We start from the raw sequence: 24,079 nt of genomic DNA on the forward strand, positions 1-24,079 counted from the left end.
GTTCTCTGTCAACTAAGTTTAAAGCCTCAAACCGGTTCCTTATTTGATTTTTATATGCTTCTGGGATGTTATTTAAATTGTATTTTGGTGTTATGATTGCTTTGTTGGTCGTCTTTAGCTTTACTCTGATTTTCGATACGACCAGTTCATGATCTGTACCGCAGTCTGCTCCTGGTCTTGTTTTTGCAGAAAGTATGGAACTTCTCCACCTTCTGCTACCAATTATATAATCAATTTGATTCCTATATTGACCATTTGGTGATGTCCATGTGTATAGTTGTCTTTTCGGTTGTTCAAAAAATGTATTCACAAGAAACAAATTATTGGCTTCACAGAATTCAGTAAGTCTTTCTCCTGCTTCGTTTCTGTCTCCTAGGCCCCATTTCCCCACAATTCCTAATTCTTCTCTGTTCCCTACTTTTGCATTCCAGTCCCCCATGATTATCAGCACATCTTGTTTTGGTGTGTGATCAATTTCTTCCTGTACTTCTGCATAAAATCTCTCCAATTCTTCTTCTTCCGCATTTGCCGTTTGAGCATGGACTTGGATGATGGTTATGTTGATAGGTTTCCAATTTAATCTCATTGATATCACTCGCTCAGACCTTGCATTGTAGCTCCTAATTGCTCTTGCTACATGACTTCTCACTATTAAAGCAACCCCATTTCTTCTTAATTTCTCATTTCCTGCATAAAATATTTTGTAGTTGCCTGATTGAAAATGTCCCATTCCCGTCCATTTTAGTTCGCTCACACCAAGTATTGTAATGTTGATGCGTTCCATTTCTTGGTTGACAATTTCTAACTTTCCTTGGTTCATGCTTTTCACATTCCATGTTCCTATTGTGTGTGTTCTACAACTCCGGACTCTCCTTTCGCATCTGTGCGCATCAGCCTCTGGGCTTCCTTTCGGCTTTGACCCAGCTGCGTCATTAGTCACAGCGCTACTCGTACTTGTCCTTTGTTCTTCCCCAGTAGCTCGGTGAGTGCCTTCTGACCTGGGGGTCTCATCTTCCAGCACTATCTCGTGTTGCATTTTGGATACTCTGTTCATAGGGTTTTCGTGGTAAAAGGTATTCAGAGGTAGTTTACCATTGCCTTCCTCTGAGTTTGGATGCATCTTAGTCTGGTGTCTCAGCTTTGACTATTCCGCCTTGCATGCGCCTGCTAGGAGTCTAGCCTTTTGGTCTAGCCTCCTGACGGCATTGCTCTCAGCTTCTTCAACACTCTCAAACCCCCTCACCACGTTAAGGTGCGCATCCGAAGAGGAGGAGAGGCAGTACAAATTGTAAATCAATAAAATATAGTATAAGAAGTAAAAGAAACAACAAATATCAATATGAATATTTAATGTGGTGACGTGATGGACCACCTGAATGAAGCTCACAAACCACTGGTGGTCCATGCACCAGAGTCTGGAAACCCCTCATCTAGATAGCACACACAGATACACACAACGCAGTTACAAACTGTTAGCGTTTCACAGGAGGGTTTCAAGCATATACAGGGAAATTTAGGTTTGTGCAATTAAAGTGGATTAAAGCCCTCGTATCGCCCTAGCACAACAAATCCACTTTTTAAAAGAAACAAACGTTTTGTGGTTAGGAAGTGATGGGGAAATGGTCATATAAGCTAAGGGCCCATCCATACCTTACCGCAAAATCTGCATTTTCCACATTCGGTTGGTGGCTTTGAGATCCATACATGTCCTGTTTGTGGTTGGATTATTGTGAAATCTACCTCAGATTTCTGCAATTTCCTTGCACAGCCATTTCTCCAGGCGCTGGCAGCTCCTCTCGCACACACGCCTCCAACCTTTCCTCCTGCACTTTCTCTTCCACAGCTGGCACACACGGGGCGAAGAAATCCATCAACAGTGGCTGTTCTCCAGTCTGTAGTTCATCTTTCCCAGGACCCTTTCTTCCTCCTGCACTGCTTCTTTAACAGCAGACACACATGGGGCAGAGAAATCTATCAGCAGCATCTCTTCTCCAGCCTCTACCCCACTTTCTTCCAAGGCATCTTCCTCTTCATTTTCCAACCTGCCCTTCTTCAACTCTTGGGACTTCACTTTCCACTTTCTGCTGTCTTCCCCCCTGGCAGGCTCCTGGACAATCAAGGCCTCTTTGCCCTCCTCCGCTACTGACTGCAACTCCTCACAGTCCAAGCCCTCCAGCTGCCCATCCATTCTCTGGATCTCTTCAGCCAGCCCAGTCTGGGTGCTCTGCAGCTGGACTCCTGGGTCACTCTCAACCCCTTGCAGAGACTGATCAGGCAGCGCTCTCACCTCCTCACATGGGGTCTCCTTTTTCTCTCCAAAGGGGCTTTCCATTCTCCCTCCAAATCTCTGGTCTTCCTGTTGCTCTCGTTGCCTTTGCTGCTGATCTTTCTCAATCTGTTCTGCTTGCTGCTGGAACATCAATTCCTTCTGTTTCAGGAGTGCTGCTAGTTCTCCCTCCATCTTGAGTCAGGCACACCTTGCTCCCAATGCTTCTTCCAGGAAACTCAATCCCACTCCGACACCAGTGCAGCGCACCACCCCAATCTCCGAGCGGTGAGAGATCTCCAGGGGTCCCTGCACTTGCCCAGGGTTTGGTTTCCTTGGAAAGAAGGTGAGCAGAGACTGTGGTGTGCTTTAGGAAATACGGTTTTCATTTACACACATTCCAACCTGAACTTAAGATGGAGGGGTTCAAGACGTGAGCAGTCCAAAAGAGCTTGCTTTTCCATTGGATTAGGAGGCATCCTGAAGCGATTGTTAGGGAGCAGGCCTCTCTGCATGTCTCCAGTTCCCAGTCTTTCCTCTAACTAGCTAAAAACACAGGCCTCTCTTAGACCCCAGGAAGGTGGGGGGTGGGCTCTCCTGAAGAGTTTCAATAGCAATAGGATCTCCCTGGCCCATTTTCCTGTTAATGGGTACTTAACAAACCCATTAGCCCACCTGGCTATTAGATTAAGAAAGGAGACTCATCAGGCCAGCGGAGCAGGTTTCTCAGTTGCAGAGCCCACCTCCAGGTGCAGGGTTCCAAATCAGAGGCTGGAAGGGGACTCATAGATATAATCTATCTCAACCCTCAAACCCATAACATTTTATCTGAACCCCTTAGAGTTTTTCACGATTAAGCAGTATACCCATTCTCTTAAGTAAAACATAAAATAAGAGCCCCAAATCAATTTTAATTTTGCAACCTGAAGTTGCCGATATGTGATTGAATCCCACCCATAAGATGGTGACAGTATTGATAGAAGAATCTGTCCATTTTGGTTCTCTCAGTTTCTCTTTTTTCTAGTCTGAGGCTATAAGCACACTAGTCGCCTACAGCAAAGTGTTTCCATTGGCCACACCTGGATGGGAAATGGGTTGATCTGCCAATCAGTTGTGAAATCTCTTTGAAGTGAATTAAAAAACACTCCAGCTGCTCACATCAGGTTTTACAGTAAAAAGGGGCGGGGTTTGCTCCCATTTTCAGAAGAGGGAAGTAGAGATGCACTGAAACCTGCAGAACAATGTGTGTCTCTACCCTTAAATTCAATTCTCTCTATTTCCACACATTGCAAATTTTGTTTTAAAAATCCTCATGAAAACCTCTTGCAACATTTGAGTGTGAATTTCTTCCAATACCACCATTTTTGTATGCAGTTTGGACTAGTACACATATTTTTGTAAGCAATTTCCCCTCACATAATTCGCATGCTATTTTCCCTAACATATTTGTTTATTTAAAGTCATACCCCACCCTTCCTCATATAGGAGCCCAGGGTATGTATTAGGGTAAAGTATGCGTAGAATATATATATATGCATTCATACGCACACATTTACCCTAATATATTTACTCATCATTTGGCTGGAGAACTGCAATGCAGAATTTGGAGACGTGCAAATTGGGGAGCAAGGCAATGTTTTGCACGGTGTCAGAAAGTGTGAATTAGTTAGGTTCACCTTGGAAAGTGAACTGAAGTGCTTCCCCAATCCCTCCCTGCAGGAAACCTTATTTCATATGGAGGCAAGGATCTTTCCTTGGGCAACTATACCCCAGCCTGGCGCTTGCAGAGGAAAATGACCCACGTGTCTTTCCAGCGTTGCCTGCGGGGAAACATGGAGCAGATTGTGCAGACCCAGGCCCGGTACCTCTGCAAGGTGAGTTGCAAGGCAGGAGTTGCGTCTGTTCATCTGTATGTTTTAAAGGCAGGTGAGTATTATTTCCCCACCTATTGCAGATGGTGGTAGGGTTGCCAGGCTCAGGGCCTGAGACTGATCCTGTACAGGCGGGCCCCACTTGTATGGCAGCTTCTGTTCCGGACTGCAGCTGAAAAGCGGAAACCGCCGAAAAGCGGAACCCATAGACAATAATGGTGCGCGTTGCGCGAAAATGATACGAAAATGGCGCACAACGAGAAAAAACGCCGTAAAGGCGGAACAAGCGCGTTAAAGCTGGGACTTTCCGCATTTGCGCAACACCGCATTAGCGGAACGCCAAGAAGCGAAGCACCGTAAAGCGGGGCCCGCCTGTATCTTTAGGAGAAGAGAAAGTCAGCCAAGTGCAGGTGTTCTCGCAACACTGTAATGGGAAAAACCACAAGGTGGAATTCTCCCTTCCCCCTGCACAACTTTTAAAGATACAGAAGACCTCTTGGAGTCTAGGCCCAGCCTCCAAGAGATCTTCTATCTCTTTAAAAGTTGTGCAGGGGGAAGGGAGAATTTCACCATGTGGTTTTTCCCATTACAGTGTTGCAAGAAAACCTGCAATTGGCTGAATTTCTCTTCTCTTAAAGATACAGGATTGTTCTCAGGCCCTGAACCTGCCAGCCCTAGATGGTGGGAATTGAGGCTGAGGGAAAGTGCCTGGCCTGGGGCCAGCTAGCATAGCATTGGCAGAGGTGAAATTCGAACCAGGCCCCATCTGTGCTGTACATACATGAAAGCGGCTCTATACCGCTTTAAATAGTCATGGCTTACCCCAAATAATCCTGGGAACTGTAGTTTGTGAAGGGTGCTGAGAATGGTTAGAAGTCCCTGATCCCCCTCAGAGAACTACAATTCCCAGAGTTCCCTGTTTGTTAAGCCACTCTGGGAATTGTAGCTCTGGAGTGTTCTCCCCCTCTCTTTCTCTGGTGCACCCCCTAAATCTGTTTGGGGGCTTTCCTCCCAACCTTCCGGAGCAGCTTTTGGGATGGCACAGGGGGAGGAGAGGGGGAGGAAAGTCTTGTTATGCTAGCCGTAATCACACAACTATTTAGTTGAACACCGCCTGTGGTTACTCATGTTCATTGACTTCAGTCGGCCTACTCTGAGTAAGACTACCATCCAGAGATTTCTGCACGCTGCAATCAAGGCGAACAAAGGGCATTATCGACATTCAAGGGCACGTTCCAGACAGGCAAAAATCCTCCAGAAGGGCACGGAGAAGGTGGATGGTGTGGCATGGGGTGGGGAGATTGCCTAATGATAATCCCGAGGGTCAGATAGAGAGGCCTGGAGGGCTGCATTGGACCACAAGGTCCCACTGTATTTTAAGTTCAGAGTGATATCTCCAGAAGGCTGGGTTCGTGTAGCGCAAAACTTCCTTATATCCAGAGCTTGGAAAAGTTACATTTTTTGAACTACAACTCCCATCAGCCCCAGCCAGCATGGCCACTGGATTGGGCTGATGGGAGTTGTAGTTCAAAAAAGTAACTTTTCCAACCTCTGCGAATATCTCTTGGCTCCCTTCTGATGATGTATGTTCTAAGCAGCAGAGGCTGGTCCATCAGGGCAAATGGGGCTCTGCCCCCACCAACCTCAGTCTGCCCTCAGCCAGCCCCCACCTGCCTGCCTTCTCACTGGCAAGCAGCTGGGGGGGGGCACTGTCAGTCAGCTTCCTCCTCAGTTTCAGTGTTGCCCTTGTACAGTTCAGCAGGGAGGATGATGGGGGATAAAACAAGAATTAGTTAGCCCTGCCTGTTATTGGCTCTGCCTCTGCCTGTCATCAGCTCTGGCTCTACCTCCTGTTGGGCTCCCTGCCTTCTGCCGTAGCCATCCCAATGGGCACCAGCCGCCACTGATTCTAAGAGATATGTTTCGCTTTTGGCTCTTGTCAGGTTTTCCACAGTTATGACGGGGAACCTGTGAATTTGGCTCGAGATTTTTCCTTGCAAGCCTGCTGGATCATCTGCACTGTGTTGTTTGGGCCTATGGTGAGTAGGAATGGACAAATCTGTCAGTTCTGGTTCCTCTCAGTTTCTCGTTTTCACATCAAGGAAAGTACTTAAGAGAATTCATCAGGATTGTAGTGTGTGTTTCCATTATATATAAATTGCCTCTTACACATGTGCCAAGGTGATTTACTAACATATAAAACAGCTGAAATAGTTTTTAAAGTGGAAGAAAAAACAGTGGAAGGTAGTACAAAAACAGTACAAAATGAACAAAAATGGCAGAGATTTTTTCATCTTGGAAAAATTTCTTGAAATAAAAATGTTTTCAGGTGTTTCTGGAAAGTATAGATGTGCGTGTCACAAGTTTGCCTAATACATACATTTTTGTAAACTCTCAATGTGATGCATTTTGGAGGTTATTTTAACAAACATATGCATTTTTATGTATGTTTGCCCCCTAATACATGCATTTTTGTACACCTTATTTGTTTGGAGAACTGTGTCATAAAATCTTGAAGGTAGTCCCCTGTCCCTATGGCTGGTCATCTCCAGGGATGTTGGAGAATTCCGAAAAAACGGAAATGGAAGTTGGAATTGCTAATGTTTCCATATTTCTCCCATGTTAGGAACAAAAATCAATCCAGTGGATACAATCGATATTCACTATTGGTGTTGCTTTCAATCTGCAAACAATACAACACTGATTACATTCTGGGAGGAAGGGTGGGATATAATAACATAATGACAACGTAATTTAATTAGTTATGTAAATTATGCGAGCGGCGTAATTCTGCCACAGCTGACAGCATGACGAATAATGTCGCTTTTGGCAGCAGACGAATGGAAACGGTGCTGCACGTGACAACTGCAGAGCAGAACAGAAAATGACCCCTTTTTGTATCCCTAGTCATCTGGTGCACCAGCAGGGAATGCGCACTTTCCCTCTCTTCCCACAAGGTCGCCTTCCCTATTAAACCACTTTTGCTGTTGAGAGACAACCCTGCTGACCCCGCCTGCTGCTGTTCCTGCCATTTCTGGCAGGAAGGGCGGGATATAAATCTAATTAATTAATGTGCCTTCTCCAGTAATGAGAAGACATGATTCACTAGAAAAGACAACAATGCTGGGAAAAACAGAAGGGAGTAGGAAGAGAGGACATTGAACTTGTCAAGGATTATCAATACCTCGGCACAGTCATCAACCAAAATGGAGACAATAGTCAAGAAATCAGAAGAAGGCTAGGACTGAGGAGGGCAGCTATGAGGGAACTAGAAAAGGTCCTCAAATGCAAAGATGTATCACTGCACACTAAGGTCTGGATCAGAGCTTGGAAAAGTTACTTTTTTGAACTACAACTCCCATCAGCCCCAGCCAGCTGCTGGGGCTGATGGGAGTTGTAGTTCAAAAAAGTAACTTTTCCAAGCTCTGGTCTGGATCATTCAGACCATGGTATTCCCGATCTCTATGTATGGATGTGAAAGTTGGATAGTGAAAAAAGCGGATAAGAGAAAAATCAACATTTGAAATGTGGTGTTGGAGGAGAGCTTTGTGCATACCATGGACTGTGAAAAAGACAAATAATTGGGTGTTAGAACAAATTAAACCAGAACTGTCACTAGAAGCTAAAATGATGAAACTGAGATTATCATACTTTGGACACATAATGAGAAGACATGATTCACTAGAGAAGACAATAATGATGGGAAAAACAGAAGGAAGTAGAAAAAGAGGAAGGCCAAACAAGAGATGGATTGATTCAGTAAAGGAAGCCACAGACCTGAACTTACAAGATCTGAACAGGGTGGTTTACGACAGATGCTCTTGGAGGTCACTGATTCATAGGGTCGCCATGAGTTGTGATTGACTTGAAGACACATAACAATTTAACAACAACAACTCCATCCTGACCCTGCTCTTTCCTCCATTGCAGGATGCTTCCACTGTTGAAGAACTGCTAGACTGCATCTATAAGCTAGTGGAAAAGTGGAGTGCAATTTCTGTCCAGGTGGTGGATGTGCTGCCCATCCTCAAGGTAAGGGGAGGGCGTTGAGCTAACCGGCTGAAAAAAGCAACACTGAAACCTTGTTTTGCCTCAGGTCAGTTTCATGTTCCTTGTGCTTTCTTAAAACAACATTATTGACAAGGAAACTGTCCGAGAGATGAGCCAGGAAGTTCTAGTCGAAACACGTCACTGTGCAGCTCGGGCGAGAGAGCACCTTAGCAATTTGCAGAGCACTTTGCTAACACGGCTCAGGCTCCTCTGGAAAGTGCAGTTTGGTGTTAGAACAAACTTTTGGAGATCTGAGCTTGCCAGATCAACCCAAAGCGTTTGGCAGAACTAGCCTGGCCCTTTTGACAAGCTTATTTATTTATTTGTGACATTTAACAAAGAAGGGAGTGAGAGAAAGAGGAAAAAAGACAGGAAAAAAGCACGATGAATACATATTGTCTGCTCACACTGAAAATACAACAGCATCAGTAGTTCCATCTAAAATTGAGCATATACTGTAAGTCGATATAAGTCTCCCAGATGTCCAAATAGGTATCCACGTGAAACTGATGTTTATATGTTTAAATGTAGCAATTTAATGAAATGTAGCAGTGAGGCCCTCGGACCATTGCATATTAGCTGGCGGGTGTTTATCCGTCCAGGCTTGAAGTATAGGTCTCTTGGCAACCAGAAGGGCTCACAACATCCACTTTTGTTGTCCTTTTGACAAGCTTTGCAAGACCTCATTGATTTCCTGAGATAAATGCACTGGTATCTGAGCTCCTGAGAGACCTCACATCTAAAGTCTGCTTGCAGAAATTTAGATCTGAGCTGCTAAGTGGCTTGTTAGCTGTGACATTTGCTTCTCTGTCAGCAAGTTAAGGAGACAATCCCTGGGTTATAAGATCATAGGAATATAAGACGAGTCCTGCTGGATCATAGAGTCATAGAATAGTAGACTTGGAAGGGGCCTATAAGGCCATCAAATCCAACCCCCTGCGCAATGCAGGAATCCAAATCAAAGGATTCCCGACAGATGGCTGTCCAGATGCCTCTTGAATGCCTCCAGTGTCGGAGAGCCCATTACCTCTCTAGGGAATTGGTTCCATTGTCGTATGGCTCTAACAGTTAGGACTTTTTTCCTGATGTCCAGTCGAAATCTGGCTTCCTGCAACTTTAGCCCATTATTCCATGTCCTGCACTCTTGGACGATTGAGAAGAGATCCTGGACAACCTTATCATATTTCCCCTCAGCCTTCTCTTCTCCAGGCTAAACATGCCCAGTTCTCTCAGTCTCTCCTCATAGGGCTTTGTTTCCAGTCCCCTGATCATCCTTGTTGCCCTCCTCTGAACCTGTTCCAGGATCAGGCCAAAAGCCCATCTGGTCCGGCATCCTGTTCTCACAGTGGCCAACCAAAGGCCTTTGAGAAGCTTGCAAGCAGGAGCAAGCTCAAGATATTCCTGAGCACCAATGATCAACTAATTGCTAGTACTTTGTGGACTGTGGTCTTGCCCGCACTTTCAAGCCCTGCTGGTTAAAGCAGGTCACCTGATGTCATTGGCAGTTGACTGACAGGTGGGCAGCCCTGGACCCTTTAGATGTCACTGCTGAGCACCCTCATCCCCTTTCATACTCCTCCTGATTCCCTTTTCGTGTCCCTCATGTAAGTGGTATGGTTTGTTAATGTTCTATGGCAAATCCTTTCCCCTCAGAAAATGGAATGCATACATTTTACAGGAAATGGAAGAGGGGCTTCTTCAAGGTCATGGACACTGTTTGTTCCTTGGCATTTACAACACTTGGGAGGTGTGAGAGCGTTTGCAACACATGTTGCCTCCTGTGATGTCACATAATGGCCAAACACTGAGAGGCAGGAGTTGTGACTCAGAGATATGACGAGTGTGTATTGTGCATGTCTGAATGTTTTGTGTTGAAAAGCAACCACATTCCAAGCCCCTTGCGCTCTAGGTATTCCCCAACACCAACTTGCGGCATCTACTCTCCTATGTCAAAGCTCGGGATGCCTTTGTCCAGCGGGAGATGAAAAAACACCAGGTGAGAATTTGGATGCTGGGAAGTGGGGTTGTGGAGTCTCTCGTGGGGATCTCTAGCAGGTGGCTTAGAAGGGGGGAATGCTAAGAACAGGGACCAATTTTGTTTGCTTTGAAAGGTAAATATGTTTCTTTCACACTTTCCAAACCAGTATGAAAACAGAAACACAGCCATCCTTCAAAATTCACACTGCTCCAGATTTTGCCATGGAGTTCTCCAGTCGAGAATTGTGTACAAAAATGCATAGAATGGAGTGAAAATAACATAGAAAAATGCATTATATTAGGGGACATTGGCTTGCAAGCACAGGCAAATTCTTCAGAACTGCATACAAAGATGTCTATATTAGGAGAATTGCTGACAAATTTACATGAAGGTTTTTTTAAAAAAAATGTGAACAGATGTTGAAATGCGGAGCACTGAGCATAAGACTGGAAAAATGAGAAACTGAGATTAAGCTGAAATCGACCGATTCAGCCATCCCTAACTTGGAAGCAGGACTCCTGGGGATTCTGGAAAAAGGCATCGTAATTTTTTCAGGTGGAATCAAATTGTCCCCCTTGCCTTTGATTTAGCAGATGCCTCTGCTAACAGAAGAGGGTGGGAGGGGATTTTTGGCCATATCTTTCTCCCCGCCTGCAGCCTCCTGAAAACTTATGCCAGAGACCTGAGGGGCCCATGCCTCTGTTAGCAAATGCCTCTGCTGGGTCAAAAGCCCTTCTGTATGAATCATGCCAGGCTGTCAATCCTGAGGTGTTGGTAGCTGTTGATAGTGAGAACCAGGGATGGAAATCAGAGCCAAGTAGGGCCACATTATGGGTTGTTATCGCTGTGGGGAGTTATGCTGGGAGGTTAGAACAAGCCAAAGTCAGGAAAGGAAAGGTAGCAAATGTTCCATTCCTGGGCAAGGTCCTGGAACGAGTGGTTGCAGGCCAGCTCCAGACCCTCCTGGATGAGACCGGTTATCTGGATCCATTTCAGTCGGGTTTCAGGCCTGGTTTTTGCACGGAAATAGCCTTGGTCGCCCTGTATGATGACCTTTGTTGGGAGAGAGACGGGGAGTGTGACTCTGTTGATTCTCCTTGATCTCTCAGCAGCTTTCAATACCATTGATCATGGTATCCTCCTGGGGAGACTGGCTGAGTTGGGAGTGGGAGGTACTGCATTGCGGTGGTTCCGCTTCTACTTGGCAGGTCGCCTCCAGAAGGTGGTGCTTGGGGAACATTGCTCGGCACCCTTGACTCTCCAGTATGGGGTTCCGCAGGGGTCAGTTCTGGACAGGGATAACCTGGCTTCAGTTGTCCATGCTCTGGTAACCTCCAAATTAGATTACTGCAATGCACTCTACGTGGGGCTGCCTTTGAAGACGGTTCGGAAACTGCAGCTTGTGCAAAATGCAGCAGCCAGATTGGTAACAGGGACCAGACAGTCCGAACATATAAAACTGATTCTGGCCCGCTTGCATTGGCTGCCTGTATGTTTCCGAGCTGAATTCAAGATGCTGGTTTTGACCTATAAAGCCTTACACGGCTTGGGACCACAATACCTGATGGAACGCCTCTCCTGATACGAACCCACACGTACACTACGCTCAACATCTAAGGCCCTGCTCCGGGTGCCTACTCCAAGGGAAGCTCGGAGGGTGGCATCAAGGGAGAGGGCTTTCTCAGTGGTGGCCCCCAAATTATGGAATCACCTGCATGACGAGGTGCGCCTGGCGCCAACACTGTTATCTTTTCAGTGCCAGGTCAAGACTTTCCTCTTCTCCCAGGCATTTTAGCATGTGTTTTAAATTGTTTCAAATTTTTAAATTGTGTTTTAAATTGTTTTTAAAATATGTGTTTTAAATTGTATATTTGTTTTAATGTTTTTGGTTGCTGTAAACCGCCCAGAGAGCTTCAGCTATGGGGCGGTATACAAGTGCAATCAATCAATCAATCAATCAATCAATCAATATTGCTGCCCAGGCAAAGTCCCAGAATGGTCAAGAGGTCTTTGTAGCATTTGCTGTTGGAGAGAGCCAATGGCCAGCCTGGGTGGGCAGAGCCACTGCAGGACCTGGAAACACTTGAGGGCTGGGGGAAGTTCTTCCTGCACGTAGGCTCACCCCACAGGACAGAAGCATGCAGAGCCATGGGTCTCCCAGCTTTAGCCCTGGAATCTCCTCATACAGTCTTCTTGAGTGCCAACAGTGTTCCCGGTGTCTTGGGAAGGGCACATCCCCCCTTGCCAAGAGGTCTGATCATTTATTTATTCATTAAATATCTCTCCCGCCTTTCCTCCCAAAGGAGCCCAGGGCAGCCGACAGCACCGTAATGAAACAATACGGTTCAAATAAAATGAAAATGTTTAGGGCCCCTCCAGACTGGTGGGTTCTTTTGTTGGATTTGCTTTGGTGAGTGTCTTCTGCAACATGTCCTTGGCACAAGAATAGCACATTAGTGGTGGATATATACTGGACCGTCCACACATCGTTCTGCTTGATTAGTTGTTCTGTGATGCTTCCCCAGGGTTGCCTCATTATTGCTGTCTGGAGGGGCACTTTTGCGCTACAGCACAACAAAAGCAGGACCGTCCACACACCCTAGAGCAGCCTGTCCCAACTAGTGGGCCACCAGATGTTGTTGGACCACAACGCCCATCTTTCCTGACCATTGGCAATGCTGGCTGAGGCTGATGGGAGTTGTGGTCCAACAACACCTGGTGCCACTAGTTGGGAAAGGCTGCCCTAGAGCATGTGCAGTATAAAAAGTTACAGAATTTCAGCACGAAGCTAGGAGGGATGTGCACTGATTGGAAATGAAACCGTATGTGTGCCCCAAAACTTTTGCAAGCACAAAGAGTATTGAAAGCAGGATTGCATGTAACCGCTCCAATACCCTCATGAGTGCAAATCATCATGAATGCACAATAAAAACGACCTCTGGGCCCTTAAATCATTTAACAACTTTGTTTGTTTGTTTATTAGATTTGTATCCCGCCCTTCCTCCCAGTAGGAGCCCAGGGCTGCAAAAAACCTTACAAACAGCTAGAAACATTTAAAAACAGCCAGATACCCACACCACTGATAATGTCAAGGGTACAGAGAGTGGAATCTTTCAGCCATCAAATTCCCAGGTGAACAGGAGCGGTTTTAACTTCCTCCTGAATTGTGAATAATGTGGGAGACAGACTTACCACACTAGAGAGAGCATTCCACAAATGGGGAGCCCCCACCGAGAAAGCTCTGTCGTGGAGGTAGAGATTGGATTCCGCTGGGGATCTTGCATCCCTCAGAGAATGTGTAGATGAAGTCTTATGTCAGAGGTTAGACGTCCTCTGCGGGTGAAAAACCTTTATGTGGAAACTTGAGAGACCTCCAACACAGTAGGGGTGCCTCAGACTTCCCTAAAACAATAAGCTCTAACCCAGTTAGGGTGGCTCTTTGCACGCGTACCTAGACACAGTGGCAGCTGGTGGCTCCATGTCAGAATAAAACCCGGAGTGGATTCCACTGCCCTGGTGACATGGTGCCACTGGCCACCACTGCCCAAAGTAGACAGTATAAGGTTCAAGTTTCTTTTAGTTTTACTCTTTTACGGTTTAACAAAAATAGTTATTAGTGACTGGATTATTACAAGTAATAAAAATCAGAAAATGACTGTAGTCTACAGTCAGCTTTTATATCCATTCCCTCTTCTTAACCATATCCCAGATTGATTTGCTGGCAGGCAAATGCACACTCTAAAAAATTAGTGCAAAAGAAAAGCCTTTTTCTTTCTTCCAGCCTCAACCTCCCTCCCACCCCCCGTCTTACTCACTGATTCCCCATCTCCAAGACTCGCTGAAGCCTCGGCTCGGTGTAAGTCATAATAAATTAGGCTTCCATGGAAAGTTTCCAAGGAAACAGTGCTTTGATAAAGTTCACACTGTCCCAGTACTGGCTCCATTAACAAAAGTTCACGGCAAACTCCCAAGCAATACAGACAGGGCCGCCTCTGCGAAAAATAATGCCTTCAGTGCCCCCCCAGTCAGCTTTGCAGGACTACACAGAGGGTTTATGGGGCCCGATGCGTGTGTGGACTTTATTATCATTATTTATATACCGCTTTAGTTAATTATTACTTACATAGTGCTTATGGCGTTCATAGTGTTCGAAGTGCTAAGTGCTTGGTAACGTCTCAAAGTCAAGCTCTGTTCCGCTGATTTTTACCTAGTGGAAATGACATCAAAGTGGCAACTGAGAAAGAAACATACTTGGAAGCTAACGGAAGGAAGATAATTTTTGTAGTTAGTACCCAAACAATCTGTGGAACCTTGACAAGATGGTTAGGGATGCTTGTTGCCACCCTAGCTCACTGCAGACAGTACGTTCAAAAAACACAGCCGCTGAGCTCAGCTTGGCACTCCCCTCAGCTCAGCGCCCCAGGCGGCTGCCCAGCTCATCCACCCCGAGGCCAACTCTGACTATGAATGCGCGTCTGCTTGTTTCCACATGGCGTAAATACACGACATTTAATTTAGCCAGGGCAGTTCAGGCCTGTAATACTTGGTTGAGCAGAAATGGAAGTGGTCCTAGCAGTCGAGTCCCTCTGGTTTTGCTTGGGCATTAACTGACTCCTTTTGTCATGCCGCGCACCCTTCACTCTCCCAGGAGTCCCACCATCCCTCAGAGGGACAGGATGTGGTAGACCACATGCTACAGTTTCTGCGAGACCACGGAGCCGGCAAGTCGAGGGACGCTGGCCTTGAGCCGGATCATATCCACATGGCCATTGTCGACATGCTCATTGGCGGAACCGACACCACGGCTACCTTGCTCACCTGGGCTGTGGCCTTTTTGGTGCATCACCCGCAGGTAGGACCCAGGGCTGGGGGTAGGGGTGGGGCAGAAATTCGATCCAGTTCACATTTAAAGGCAAATCTACCTAATTTAAATTTGTATATTTGTTTTTAATGTTTTTAATTGTTGTAAACTGCCCAGAGACCTTCAGCTATGGGGCAGTATACAAATGCAATAAATAAATAAATAAATAATTCTAACTTTCCAAAACAATACTTGGACTGAAACGCAGCCATCCATAGAATGTTACAGTGCAATTCTTCAGCCAGAGAGTTGAAGAACTGTACAGAGCACCTTGAATACTCACCTTGAATATAAGATGAATTCTTCTTGCTCATGTCCAGCTTTCCCATTACGCAACCCAGGACACTTGTCTGAAGTGATGTGCCAGGGGATGTGATGAAGCACCACCCCCATCCTTGAATAGCCACCCCATTGCTTGTCTGTGTGACTCATGGCACCCCAGTGCCTCACTCTAAGGTGGCCCTTGACAGGACCCATGCTGCCACAAAACCTGTTTAAGCTTTAGACAGTGTTTGCCAAGCAGCTGGGGGTAGCCATTTTGCCCTGGTTATGTCTCAGTCTGAAGAAGGACCCTGTGGATGGAGAGTCCTTCCTCAGAGTGAGGCATTGTAGGCTGAGAGCCTGTAGGCCTGCTCTGTGTTGCAGCTGAAAACTTGTGGATGAGGGAAGAGGAGGAGGAGGAGACAGTGAGTGGCATTTTCTGGGCTGCCTTGGGCAGCTGGTTGCCTTTAACAGGTGCTGTACTTGCTCAGATTAAAGGTCCACCTAACCCAGAGCTGTGGAACTTGTGGCCCTCCAGATGTTGTTGGATGGCAATTCCCATCAACCCCTGCCAGAATGGGCGACATTCAGGGATGGAGGGCATTGTCATCCAACAGCATCTGTATAATCCATTGATGTAATCCATTATCTATGATTTGTTTAATCCTCTTTTAAACCCATCCAGGTTGGTGGCCATCACTGCCTCTTTTGAGAGCAAATTCCATAGTTTAACTAGGTTGGAGCTGTGTGAAGAAGGTCTTTCTTTTGTCTACCCTGAATCTTCCAACATTCAGCTTCATTGGATGTCCACGAGTTCTAGTTTTCCAAGAGAGGGAGAAAAACTTTCGCCATGCCATGCCATGCATAATTTTGTACACCTCTATCATGTCTCCTCTTACTCTCCTTTTCTTTCAACTAGAGAGCTTTGAGTGCTTTTGTCTTCCTAGAACTTGCTCTTGAATGTGATAACTTTTGTTACAAATTCATTCACATGTGAATTTGCACAATTAAGGCCTAAGATGTTGAATTTGCAGGGAGTGGTATATCTCAAGTTGTGAGGGTCGAAAAATCTGCGGAAATGCTGAGTTCTGCTTCCTTCCCCACCCATTGATTTGTTCCCATCTCTGCCATTCCAGATCCAGGAACGAATCCACAAAGAGCTGGCGACAGTTGTAGGAACCGATCGTGACCCCACCTATAGGGATCGGGAGCATCTGCCCTACTTGAATGCCACCATCCTGGAGACCTTGCGGATGCGCCCCTCGGCAGTCCTTGCTTTGCCCCACATGACCATCCGTGACACAAGGTACCAGATTTCTACCAAGCCCTATCCAGGAGTAGGGATGGGACCCATTGGCCAGTGCCACTTTGAAAGCATTCCGTCGACCTAACAGGCAATATCGATTCCAGTTCGTCCTTTGTCCGCTATCCACTGCTTTTACTGATTCATTTTCCCCTCCCCAGAAATATTGATATTTTAAAAGGATATATGAAAGAAAATATCAATTTTTGGGGGGGAGGGGTAATCAATATTTTGAAAGAAATCCTCCTTCTCCTCTGTGGTGAGTCTGTGACTGTGGCTAGTCAGTTTTCACGTTAGAAAGCAGAGACTGACTCTTTTCCTTTCGGAAAGGAAAGGAGGAAAGCAGATTTCAGTGCCCCCCACCTCCTACTCAGTGAGCCCTGAGTCCTTAACATGGGCGAGGCTTGACTTGCTTCCTTCTGCTTGGAGGGGATGAGAGAGAGAGAGAGAGAGAGAGAGAGAGAGAGAGAGAAACCTGTATTGCTGTGATGTACTATGAGTAAAAAAAGAACTTCATGTTCGAGGAAATATTTGAGGGTGAAAATCCAGTGTTGGAGGAAAGCCGCTGAAGTTCAGAGCAAACAGGATCACTCTGCAAAGATGGAGAGTATGCAGACCATTGAAAAATCTGGCACTAAATCCAAATTCATTGGAATTCTTGCCCATCCCGAGAAGAGAGTTGCCAGGGAGGGGTTCTCATTGCTGGCCCACCTCTGGCACCTTGCATGTCTCTGTTTACACCCCACACTCCCTGGATACACATCCATTTGTGTGGGTAGGGACTGGGGAGAAGTTCGATTCAGGTCACACTTAAAGCTGAATCTATCAAATACACACTTTCTGAAACAATATGAGAATCAAAAGCTCCAAAAGGATCTCTCTCAGAACTGAATGAATGGGTGGTAAAATGGCAAATGCAATTCAGTGTAAAGAAGTATAATGTCAGGCATAATGGAGCAAAAAAACATAATTTCATATATACAAGCATGGGATCTGAACTGGTGGTGACTGATCAGAAACTGAGACCTTGGGGTCAGAGTGGACCCAGTGTGTGGCAGTTGTGAGAAAGGCAAATTCCATGTGAGGGATCGATAGGAAAGGTATTGAACATTATTTATTTATTTATTTATTTAATATGTCACCTAATGGGAGCTAGTGCAGTTCTTTCAGCAGTGGGGTGATATGTTGGCGATACCCTGCCTCAGTGAGCAGTCTCGCCACTGCATTTTGCACCAGCTGCAGCTTCTGAACCAACCTCAAGGGCAGCCCCACATAGAGCGCATTACCATAATCCAGCCTGGAGATTACCAGTGCATGGACAACAGTGGTCAGGCTATCCCTGTCCAGAAACTGCCGCAGCTGTCTTACCAGCCCAAGCTGGTAAAAGGCACTCCTAGTCACTGAGGTCACCTGGGCCTTTAGCGACAAAAATGGATCCAGGAGCACCCCCAGACTACAAACCTGCTCTTTCAGAGGGAGTACAACCCCATCCAAAGCAGGCAACTGACCAATTATCCAAACTCAGGAACCACCAACCCACAGTGTCTTCGTCTTGCTAGGATTCAGACTCAGTTTATTGACCCTCATCCAGCCCACCACCAGGTCCAGGCAGCGGTCCAGGGCTTGCACAGCCTCTCCCATTCAGATGTTACAGAGAAATAGAGCTGAATATAATCAACATATTGCTGACACCTCACCTCAAATCTCCTGATGACCACTCCCAAGGGCTTCATATAGATGTTAAACAGCACGGGGGATAAGATGGTACCCTGTGGCACCCCCCAGCATAGCTACCAGGGTGCTGAAAGACAATCGCCCAGTGCTATTCTCTGAAAATGACTCTGGAGATGGATCGGAACCACAGTAAAACAGTGCCTCCAATACCCATCCCACCACATCAGCCCTGAAAGATACCATGGTCAATGGAATCAAAAACCACCAAGAAATCAAGTAAGAATAACAGGGTCCCACTCCACCTGTCCTTCTCCCCATAAAGGTCATTATCAGGGGACCAAGGCCGATTCAGTCCCATAACCAGGCCTGAACCCAGACTGGGATGGGTCAAGATAATCTGTTTCATCCAAGAGTACTTGCAATTGCTGCGCCACAACCCTCTCAGTCACCTTCCCTAAGAAGGGGGGGATATTTGCAACCGGTCGGTAGTTGTCGCAAACCAATGGGTCCAGGGTGCGCTTTTTCAGGAGCAGTTGGATCACTGTTTCTTTCAGGGTGGCTGGAACCACTCCCTACCACAACAATGCATTAACCACACCCTGGATCTATTAATTTATTGGATTTCTTAGTCGTCCACCTGGCTGGCCATCCAGCCACTCTGGGCGACGTACAAAATGAACAAAATAACACAAAATGACACGCCAATACAATAACATTAAAATCTAAAAGCGATAATGATAAAATCTAACCCACCCCAAAGGCCTGCCTGAAGAGCCAGGTCTTCACGGCCCGGCGGAAACTCATTGTACAGGAGGCCTGGCGGAGATCATTTGGAAGGGAGTTCCATAGGGTGGGAGCCACAATTGAAAAAACCCTCTCTCTAGTCCTCGCCAGTCTAGCTGTTTTGACTGGTGGGATAGAGAGAAGGTCTTTTGAGGCCAATCTTGTTAGGCGGCATAGCTGATGATGCTGAAGGTGCTCCTTCAGATAGACTGGGCCAAAACCGTGTAGGGATTTAAAGGTCAAAACCAACACCTTGAATTGGGCCCGGCAATCAACTGGTAGCCAGTGCAACTCTCTGAGCACTGGAGTGATGTGATCTCGCCGGCGGCTGCCTTTAATCAGTCATCTACTCAGTCATCCCCCCTCGGCAAGCTTTAATAAGCCAAGAAGGGCAAAGGTTGAGAGGACACATTGCCGGCTGCATCATCGCAAGCACCTTGTCCACATCATCAGGCCGCGTCAAATGAAACCGTTCCCAAGAAGTTTCAGCAGATGTTGCACTGGACACCTCACTGGGGACTACAGTAGATGTGGATGGGGCATCAAGACTGCTATGGAGGCGAGCAACTTTACCCTCAAAGTGCCTTGTAAACAATTCACAGTGAGCCTCCGAAGGGTCTAAAGCTCCATTTCCTGGAGTTGATGTCAACAGACACCTGACAATATGGAAAAGCTCCACCAGACAGCTACTTGAGGATGCGATGGAGGCAGAGAAGTGGGCCTTCTTTGCTGCCCTCACCGCCACACAGTAGGCACACAGTTATGATGTTTTACTTCAGCCTGATCAGCCTCACAGCAGGTCTTTTACCACTTTTACTCTAGCTGTCATCCAGCCTGTTTCACTGCTGTACCAAAGTGCAAACCAGGCTCCACAATGCCAGAGGGCAATGTGATGCTTCCTTCCCTGGCTCTCCCTGTCAGGTTCCTACCTGCTCGTGGTTACTGCCTGTCTCTAGGCACCACCAGGGACTCCACCAGTCCGGACCGCTCTCTCTTATGATTTCTCTCCCCGCTCTAGCACAGATCTCAACAGATCCCCCTGCTAGGCAACCACCAGTAACGTCCCAATACTAGTATTCCCAGAGACTCTGAATACTGGTATTGTTATTCTCTTCACCGCTGCCACCATTTGTTACAGTTCCCCTTCAGCCGTGGTCATTACCTTACCCTCCCTTCTGGTCTGTGAAACCCCAGCCAAGGATCAGGCCTTTGGTAAACCAAATTAAGTATTTATTACAGATAACAAAGCTAACAAGATTAACAAGATTTCTTCTTAAGGCACATAAGCATATGGTTTTACTCAATACTAATCCGAACTCCACCCCCCTCCTTCTTCACTCTCTCCTGGCAAACAACTCTCTCAAACCCCACCAAGCAATCCACTCTTTCTCTTCTCCCCCCATTCCACAATTTACCACCTCACATTCACCCAGATTTATCTGTCATCCTTTCATTTATACTGTCAGCCATTTTAAACATTCAGCCAATCATCAAGCATTCTATTGCCCATTCACTCCCCCTCCTCTTTCACTACTTACCATGTATACTCTAAACAACCAGCACTTACCATATATACATTAATATAGGAACATCACATTTCCCCCCCCTTAAACAACAGCAGAGTATTATTCCTGTTCCAGGATTTATACGTTGTGTTAACAAATAAAAGTCTCTATGGGGAAAATGTCTTTCTTTGTTCCTCTGTCTGGTCACGTCACTGCAGTCCCAGCCACTTGCCTGGAAAGTCCATCGGCCAGTACATTGTCCTTGCCTTTGATGAACTGGAAGTCCACTTGATAGTCCTGTAGGGCCCAGGACCACCTCTGCAGCATAGTGTTATGGCTTTTCATAGTCTGCAACCATAACAAGGCCCGATGATCCGTAGTCACTGTGAATCTTCGTCCCCACACGTATGGGCGCAACTTGTTCAGTCCCCACACGACCGCTAGGCACTCCTTCTGGACCGACGAATAGTTTTTCTCCCTCGGCGTCAGCTTGCGACTCAGGTACGCCACTGGATGTCTGGTGCCTTCTCTCTCCTGCAGCAAGACGACTCCCAGCGCCAGGTCCGACGCATCTGTAGCCACGATGAATGGTTTCTCATAGTCTGGTGCTATTAATATGGGTCCTTGGCACAAGGCTTGCTTCAGTAGATCAAAAGCCTTCTGACATTCATCCGTCCATACCACACGCTCAGAACACTTCTTCTTTGTTAATTCATGCAAGGGGGTTGCTATTTCCCCAAAATTTCTCACAAACTTCCTATAAAATCCAGCCACACCCAGAAATGCCCTTACTTGTTTTTTGGTTAAGGGGATCGGCCACGCTTGTATTGCCTCCACCTTGCTCCATAAGGGGGTGATTTTCCCACTCCCCACCTTATGTCCTAAATAGATTACTTCCTTTCGTCCAAACTGGCATTTCTTAGCTTTTATTGTGAGGCCTGCTTTTCTTAAGGCCTCCAATACTGTTGTCAGGTGTTGGACATGCTCAGGCACCGACTTGCTAAAAATGGCCACGTCATCGATATAGGCCACTGCAAAATCTGACATGCCTCGCAACACAGTATTGATTAGCCTCTGAAATGAACTTGGTGAGTTCCTTAGTCCCATGGGTAAGGTCACAAACTCATATAACCCACCCGGTGTACTGAAGGCAGTTTTGGCTCTGGATTGCTCATCTAGTTCCATTTGCCAAAATCCTTTACAGAGGTCTAACGTAGAGATAATGGTTGCTGCCCCCAATAACTCTAACATTGCGTCTACCCTGGGCATAGGATACGCATCTGGGACAGTAATTTTATTGATTAGCCGATAATCAATGCAAAACCTTGTCGTTCCATCTTTTTTCGGAACCAGGACAATACTTGAGGCCCAGGGACTGATGGATTCCCTGATCACTCCTAATTCCAGCATATCTTCCACCTCCTTTTTGATCTCATTCAAAACTTTCCCATTCACACGGTACGGAACAGATCTGATTGGGGCATGATCTCCAGTATCAATGGAATGTATAACTATACTGGTTCGGCCAGGTTTGTTGCTAAACAGATTCCTATAGGTTTTCAAAACTCTCAGAATCTCCTCTTTTACTTCCTCCTTCACCTCCTCTGATCATTCCACTTGATCTACCCCTCCTTTGTCTTTGCTTTCCTGTACCAAATCTGGAAGTTCAGGCCCACCCCTCAGGGAATAAGGTAACTTGCAACACCTGTACATTCCTGGTATGGTAAGGCTTCAACATATTTACATGAACCACTTTGCTTTTGTTTAATTGGTCTGTGGTGATTACATACGTCACTGTGTCAAGCCTTTCTCTGATGGTATATGGTCCTTCCCAGTTAGCCTGTAATTTGTCATGTTTCCTGGGTATGAACGCCATAACCATATCTCCCACATCATACACACGTTCCCTGGCTGTTCTGTCATACCAGTAACTTTGTTTCTGCTGAGCTTGACTGAGATTCTCTTTCACCACTTCCATCATTTGTTTCACTGGTTCACATTCATCCTTTCTCTCAGCAGGCATCCACATTCTATATAAAATCCCATTCCCACACACTACTTGATTCCTCAGTTTGTCAGTGAAAGGAATCTGTTGGGTCAGAGCTTGTTCCTTTATTTGATTCAAACTGATATCTTTATGCAGCTCTTCCCTGAAATGCTCTGTCTCTTCCCCAGAGACCAGCTGATACAGTTTGTCTCCTTCAGCAGGCCTGCTAGTGGTTGCTATGGTGACCTGAGGCTGGTTAACAGATTCCACCCTGTTTGTTTCAGCCCCCCTTAATATGGCTTCTTTTTCTCTGCCAATTTGCTGTCTGGTCACTACATATATCTTTCCTTGGGCTCCCATTACATCTCTTCCCAGTATTACTGGTTCTTGTTGCTGGGCATTAATGCCTACTTTATATCGGCCCTCTCGGCCTCTCCAAGTCATTTCCACCAGGGCCACAGGCAAACTTTCTGGTTGACCCCTCACTCCTTGGATAGTCACAGTTTCCTGAGGTAATATTACCTCAGATTTTATTAAATCTGGCCTCAGTAATGTCTGAGCAGCACCAGTGTCAAGCAATGCCCAATAATTTGCCCCTTGTACACTCACTTCCTCTCTCAGACTTGAATCAAGGTCTGTTACTTCTGTCCAGTTTATCTGGCAGAACTGAACCTTTTTCGCTGTTTCTAAAGCCTTGGGCTCTGTTTTCACTGCCCTTGTCTGAGCAGGATTACTACTGGGGTTGGCAACCTCACATTGAAAACATAGGTGCCCCTGTCTACCACATTTGTAGCATAATTTCTCCTCACTTTTAGGGTACACAGATCCACTCTGGGGTGTCCTGTGCCCTTCAGATTTTACTGGAGGACTCACTCTCTGTGGTACCACATCCCTTCCGCCAGCGTTATATGGTCTGGGTTTAAAATCTCTTGATGTTTTCCCCACCCAGCCAGTTCTGTTGGAGGCGAAGTGATCCGCCATCTCTGCGGCCTCCTGCACAGATGTAGGGGAACGGTCCTTGACCAGGAGCCTTATTTCTGGTGGTAAATGATGGTATAATTGATCCAATATCATGAGGTCTTTCACCTCCACAGACTGAGCTTTTGCAGTTGTCAGCCATTTCCCAAATATGTCCATCAGTTTTGCCCCCAGCTCCACGAAAGACCTCCCTGTCTGTATGTGGCAGTTTCTGAAAAGCTTTCTAAAATAATCAGGCCCCAGTCTGAATCTTTTAAACACTGCTTCTTTGAATTCAGCATAGGTGACGGGCCTGTCTGAGGGAAAATATTGGTATACCTCTGCCAATTCCCCTTTGATCAGGTTTGATAAATACTGCATGCATTTATCTTCAGGTAGCCCCCACAACTGAGCTGCTTTTTCAAAGGTGCTGAGGTAAATTTGAGGATCTTGACCAGGTTCATAGACAGCAAAGTCCTTTGGAGTAATTTTTATTTTTGCTCCATCTCTGTCTTTCCTTGCCTCCTCAGAGTGAAATTTCTCTCTATCAAATTTTAACTTTTCTACTTGTAATTCAGCATCC

The 24,079-nt window shown here is 46.2% G+C and overlaps 1 protein-coding gene across 1 annotated transcript in view; it reads left to right on the forward strand.

Moving 5' to 3' along the window:
* The window catches only part of LOC133381117 (steroid 21-hydroxylase), a 42,887-nt gene that overhangs the window by 10,566 nt on the left and 8,242 nt on the right, over positions 1-24,079 (forward strand). Inside the window, exons 3-8 of the mRNA XM_061619702.1 lie at positions 3,986-4,140; positions 6,081-6,176; positions 8,068-8,169; positions 10,097-10,183; positions 14,814-15,017; positions 16,424-16,593. Of these exons, the coding sequence (XP_061475686.1) occupies positions 3,986-4,140; positions 6,081-6,176; positions 8,068-8,169; positions 10,097-10,183; positions 14,814-15,017; positions 16,424-16,593 (814 nt within the window). The remainder of the gene's footprint in view (positions 1-3,985; positions 4,141-6,080; positions 6,177-8,067; positions 8,170-10,096; positions 10,184-14,813; positions 15,018-16,423; positions 16,594-24,079) is intronic.

This window comes from Rhineura floridana, chromosome 3 (genome assembly GCF_030035675.1).
Source record: "Rhineura floridana isolate rRhiFlo1 chromosome 3, rRhiFlo1.hap2, whole genome shotgun sequence".
NCBI classification, from domain to species: Eukaryota; Metazoa; Chordata; class Lepidosauria; order Squamata; family Rhineuridae; genus Rhineura; species Rhineura floridana.